This window comes from Lepus europaeus, chromosome X (assembly GCF_033115175.1).
Source record: "Lepus europaeus isolate LE1 chromosome X, mLepTim1.pri, whole genome shotgun sequence".
Taxonomy (NCBI): Eukaryota; Metazoa; Chordata; class Mammalia; order Lagomorpha; family Leporidae; genus Lepus; species Lepus europaeus.
The window spans coordinates 104,410,013-104,416,012 of record NC_084850.1 but is presented as its reverse complement, the minus strand read 5'-3'; the positions used below and the strand labels follow the sequence as shown (position 1 = coordinate 104,416,012).

The 6,000-nt window shown below is 44.0% G+C and overlaps 1 protein-coding gene across 8 annotated transcripts in view; it reads left to right on the top strand.

Annotated features, from left to right (window-relative positions):
* The first annotated feature begins 200 nt into the window (after positions 1-200).
* KDM6A (lysine demethylase 6A) overlaps positions 201-6,000 on the top strand; it is a 185,749-nt gene continuing 179,949 nt past the window's right edge. For all 8 annotated transcript variants that reach the window (XM_062184060.1, XM_062184058.1, XM_062184056.1 and 5 more), the window contains exons 1-2: positions 201-700; positions 921-984. In XM_062184060.1, coding sequence (XP_062040044.1) covers positions 540-700; positions 921-984 — 225 coding nt within the window. In that variant the 5' untranslated portion in view covers positions 201-539. The remainder of the gene's footprint in view (positions 701-920; positions 985-6,000) is intronic.

Sequence of the window (6,000 nt, the reverse complement as noted above, 5' to 3'; positions counted from 1 at the left end):
TCGGTGGCGGCCTCGGTGGGCGGGGCTTCAGCAGCTAGCAAGTTGAGTGGAGCCACGGCTGACGTGAGTCAACAAAGGTCACGTGAGGCGAGCGGGCCGAGCCGATTGGCTGCGCCCGCCGGGCGGGGAGGGGGGGTCACGGCGGCGGCGTGGGGTTCGCTGTGTGACACAATTACAACAACTTTGTGCTGGTACCGGGGAAGTTTGTGTCTCCATCGAATTCCCCCCGTGCTCCCCAGCCCCGCGCGCTCCGGCTGTTCCCGCCGCCCCTGCCCGTGGCTGCCCCCCGCCCGTCCCCGCGATGTGACCATACAGCCTAACCGCCGCCGCTGCCGACCCGGGGGCTCCGCAGCCCCTGCCGCCGCCGCCGCCGCCGCTACCGCGTTGGGGATTTTTCGTCGCCGCCGCCTGCGGCGGAGGAGGAGGCGGCGATAAAGTTGGTGTGCCGGTCCCGCGCGGAGACTGGGGGCGTCGTTGCGGGCCCCGGCCCGGGAGGGGGGGTGTCGGCGTTGGAGGAGTTGTGAATTCGCTGCGTTTCCATGAAATCCTGCGGAGTGTCGCTCGCTACCGCCGCCGCTGCCGCCGCCGCTTTCGGTGATGAGGAAAAGAAAATGGCGGCGGGAAAAGCGAGCGGCGAGAGCGAGGAGGCGTCCCCCAGCCTGACAGCCGAGGAGAGGGAGGCGCTCGGCGGACTGGACAGGTAGCGGCCGCCGTCACTCGCCGGGTCGGCTCTGGAGGGGCAGGCGCCGCTTTCTGGGGAGGCCTGAGCGCGGCTCGCCTCTGGCGGCGGTGGGGCGGGCACCTCGGCTTGGCGCTCTCCGCGCCGCCGCCGCCGCCGCCGCCGGGGCCTCGGGCTCGGGCAGGGACGGGTCTCGGTGGGTCCTAGAGCGTTAACGCGTTTCATCTGTCTCTTCGCACAGCCGCCTCTTCGGGTTCGTGAGGTTTCATGAAGATGGCGCCAGGACGAAGGCCCTGCTGGTTAAGGTAAGGCAGCCGCGGGCCGGAGCGCGGACTCGGTCTGCCCGGCCGGCGCCGCGCTCGCCCCGGGCCCCGCGGCCGGCTCAGCGCTCATTGTGGCCGCGAACGATGGCCGAGGGGCTTCCGGAAAACTATTTCCTGCCACGGCTCTCCCCTCCACCCGCGGCCAGCTCGCTTGCTCCCTTGCGAAATGTCTCGCTCTTCTCGGGGCTGGAGGAGCGGAGACGGCAGCGCTTCGGGCTCCACTGGGTCGGCAAAAGTGCCTGCTGTTTTTACAGCTTGGTGGGGGTAGGCCGATGAGCTGCGAGGTGCCCGTTTAGGGTGGAGGGTCCGCCGCTGTGTGCAGATGTCCCCGAATTTCCGACTTCCTGGCCTCCCGCGGTGTTTTATTCTTTTCCTCCAGGCAGATTGCTGTCCACCGTTAAGCCACCGTTTGGGGCTCCCTTCGTGCCCCTGCCCTCAGATCGGGGAAGTTGCACGTAGTTTTAGGTCGGTGAAGAGTTTGCATTGGGCTGTTGACATGTATCTCAATTGGTAGGTGTTTTACCTGAAGTTAGGTGACTTGTTTACTTTTTTGGGTCTTTCTGCCATAGAAATAGCGCAGTTATTTGGGAATGTGTTCTCTTCCCGGAGCCTCGTTTCCTGTGTGTCTGCCTGGGGAGGCCGGGGAGGATTCCGGGTGTAGGTTCTGTTTATTTGTGTGGAAAGTTGTTGGCACTGTCATTTAGTTAAGTAATGGCTGCTCCTATCGGCCCAAGATGGCGGGACAGGGTGGGAGGAGAAAGTGAAGGGGGGGTTTCGGGGGAGGGAGGAGAGGTAAACATGGAAATAAATAGTAGCGATGAATAGGTCTCTCCTTCAGAGTGTGTTGCTTGGTGGTGTTTAGTAGAAATGACCCGAGCCCATTTGCATGTAGAATTCTTGTGTCTCTTTCTCACCCTTGGAAGCAGCATGCCTAAGCCTGGTAAATGCTTATCAACCTGTAGCACACTTAGTTACCCACCCGTAAGCTGCTGAACAAAGGCTGGAGTCTGTCTGCATCAGTTTGTAGCTCTTGAATAAAATCTGGTTGAAATGGTCTCCCGAATGCTTTCTTCTTAATTGGGACTGTGAAACTTGCGGGTGTGTGTGATAGGTGTTGCAGCCATCAGACATTTTCTTTGCCTGCTGAAATCAGTAGATTTGCATTTGACACCTTGCTTGATTGTTGCAGTTGAGAAGGAAGTTTGGAATGACTAAAGCCTAGCATTTTATTCTCAAGTTGGTTTTTGGTTCAGGCACTCTGAATTTTTGTCTGTAGTTTGGCTCAGCAAGTCATTAATTCCTTTTTATCTTTAGTTACGCTTCTTTTTTATTTAAAAGTAACTAAATATGAGGAGTTTTGGTCACAAATAATGACCAGAAAGCTAACCGGAAATAATCCTTTTCAGTAAGGCCAGTCCCTTTGACTGGTACAGAAAACTTGAATTAAACTTCGTGTGAGTATTAATCGACTTCATTAAAACCATCGCTGGGAAAATGAACAGTTAGTAGCCCTGGAATGATTTAAACATCAGTGATAGTTGGTCTCCTGCCTTGCAGTTTTTCTTTTTTCAGTCAGTATTTAAAATATTTTACTTAAAAATGCTTGACTGTGGTCAGCGTTGTCATTCCAGATGATTAAACAAATGATTCAAAGTTAAAGGAGCATTTTTTTTCCTGAATGATTATTGCCAGTCTAACATGGGATTAGTAAGTGTGTTTGCCAAGATAATTTATTCGGAAAAGTTGGGCCAAATCTATTGCTTTTGGTTATGACAATGAAGAAATAAATGGGATTTGATGTTTTATGTGGATAATGTGTAAAATGCCAGTTGATTTCATGCCTTAGAACACTCATATTAAGTTAGATTGACAGTGGATGGCGCTTAACGTTGACTTTCATATTGTAATACTGAACTCTGCAGCTATGCAGTAATGAACTTGAGTTTTAAAAAAGTGTTCTTTTTTGTGAATTTGTGCATTATTTTCTTGACGTTTGAATACAGTCGTAAAAATGAGAAACTTGCAAAGCTTCAGTGTGTTTTGGGGAAGAATTACAGCTTCATAAAATCTTGGGTAATTTGATGAACTATAAAGTTGTTTGTTGATCTAAAGGAAAATAATCTTCAATGCTTTAGACTCAGTGCTTGTGAGGCCCTTCCTGCTTAGGTCAAAACTCATTAGCCTTAACATTAAAATAAAACCATTCTATATTATGTGCTTGCAGCCTCGTGTAGTTAATTGTGTCCTTGTGAGCCTGGACATTATGGGTGAAATGTGTAATGTGAAGCTTCACATTATATAACCTCAGACAGTCTGTTTGAATTGAGTAAAATGCACGACCTGGTGTCCTGCTATAGGAAGTATTGAATTATTTAGTTTCAGCCCTCTTTTAACAGTCCTGGGAAGCAGGTTTTTTTTTTTTTTTTTTTAAACTTTTGAGCCACATTTGTTTCAGAATTCTTGTTCTTTGAAATTCTTAGAAACAAGGCATGGCTTTTGTCTTCTGGGGTAGGTTCAGCCTACTTACCTGAGGGCAGATAATATAATTGAATTATTGCCGGATGCCCCTTTTTATCTATGGTTTTTGTCCTATCCTCCCTCTCCCCTTCAGAAACAAATTTCGTCTACACCTTGAATAACTGTTTCCTTTCTGACAGAAATTTAACTGTTACTACTTGTTTTTAAAAATTCTTGTTCCTATAAATTATAGGATCTTCTTTAAGGTTTTTAAATTCTTGTTTGTAGGTTTTAAAAAAATGTAATTCTTAAAAGCTTTGGAAAGTTGAAAACATTAAATGAAGTGTCTCTTACGTGTCCCCAGGACAGTATCAAAACCACAGATTTCTCTTGGTCTCTGTATGTTTTTGTCAGACTCAATTATATTGGAGTCATTGAAAGGATTTTTGTGTGATTGCGATTTAATATACCACACTTTGGATTAAAAATAGTAATTTAAAATATTACTTTTGTATTAATATCTCTAAATTAAGGTTGTAAACAGCTAGAGGTTGCTTAATCAGAGCTTTTGTAATATAACATGATCTTGAGCAGTTTGCTTTTCAATGCTGACCTTTAATCTTCTGGTAACATCATTCAGAAATTTTGTTTTTAAAATTACAGTGGAGTTACTGAAAAATAATTCAGTGAAGCATTTTAATAGAAATTAATTGTAATGACTTTAAACCCTTTTGGGTTAATTTTTTTTAACGTAAGGATTTGAGTTGTATATAATATATATAGCATTGAATGTAATAGGAGTATGAATATAGCAGTACTATAGAATATTATAGTATTAGGCTAGGGAAGGCATTATCTGTCAGGCTAATAGGACATCTTTGTATCAAGGAATTGCTAAAATACATATATGTTGATTTTGGACTATTATTAAGTTTGTCTTAAATATTCTATCTTATTGGAAGTTTTCTTGGTAATTCTATTAATGGAAAGATTATGTAGAAAACTTAGAAGTAGTTATGGGTTGTTTAAAAATATATGTGGAAAAAAACCTGGGAGATAATTAGGTGGCATTCAGAAATTTTTTAGGGCTAATAGAAATAGTGTAAGATCCATGGAAGTATATGTTTTTCTAAATTGGGTTTGATGCTTGTAGACGATAGGGAAAGATTGTTAGGTCAGGTCTAGAGGTGGTTTTTTTTATAATATATTTGGATGTTGATGTTTAAAAACATTCTTTGCCAGCAAACAAAGAACATATTTAACATTTATTACTTAAAAGGATATATTCATTTCCGTGTTAAAGAAGTTTAGTATTTTTGTTAAGAAAATAACCAAAGAAATAATTTCATGCTTTGTGTATGAAAATTAGTTCTTTAATGTGCATTTTACAAAATATTTTCTAGTTTGGAAAATTGTCTTCTAGTTATTGTTTACCTGGAGAAACTCTTCTTGCAGCTGTTATGCATTTCCTAAAATTTTGTTATATCCTTGGTAATGAAGGTGTAGTAAGAGATTACAGAACATGTTTGCTTATCTGGGCATAAAGGAGAACTGCAGCAATACATAAACAGGCACTTAAAAAATCATTTATTTGAGAGTGAGAGCAAGAGCGTTGTGTCATCTGGTTCACTCCTCAAATACCCACAAGGGGGAGGGGGTAACGAAGGCTGGAAGGCTGGAAGGCTGGAAGGCTGGAAGGCAGGAACTCAGGAACTCAGGAATTCAGGAACTCAGGAACTCAGTCCAGGTCTCCCGGGTGGGTGGTAGGAGCCCATTGTCTTTGAGCTCTCACTGCTGCTTCCATCTGATCCACGGCAGGAAGCTGGGATCAGGTACGTTTTGGAAACCAGGCACTCCAGTGTGGGCCACGGGCATCCTGACTGGTGGCTTAACCCCTCAGCCAGATGCTTGCCCCAAAAGGCACTTTTCAAGTTTTGGTTTTCTTTTTCATTGAACTGCTCTTTCTGTAGAATAAATTACAAATTGAAATGACTGCCACCTGTAGATGTTTCATGTTGGTAAGAAAAATTGCCTGAGAGATGGAAAAGTTTTGTGAAGGTTCATTGTTTGGTTAGCTGCCCAGTGAATCTTTTTCTGACTTAAATTATGTAACATTTAGCTTTGTTTATTTACTACCAACGTTCTGTATATTTTGGAAGGACTTTTGTTAGGCTTTTTTTCACTTTGAAAGTCATATTGATGCTTTGAGCTCTTTGAAATTGATATTAATGACTGATAACACTGTGCATCATTAATAATATTTTTGAAATGTGGTATCCAGAGAGCTAATTTATGTTCAGGAAAACCACCAGATTATCTAAGAATTGAAATTGTGGTTAGGCTATTTAGGGCCCACATGTATTTATTTGTAGGCCAGTTAATTGAGATTACTTAATGAATGCATAATTGACAGTCCATGTACACACTGTGAAACTTCACATATAATTGTATCAGTTTTCCATATTTTTTTTTTTTTTCTTTTTTTTGACAGGCAGAGTGGACAGTGAGAGAGAGACAGACAGAAAGGTCTTCCTTTTGCCG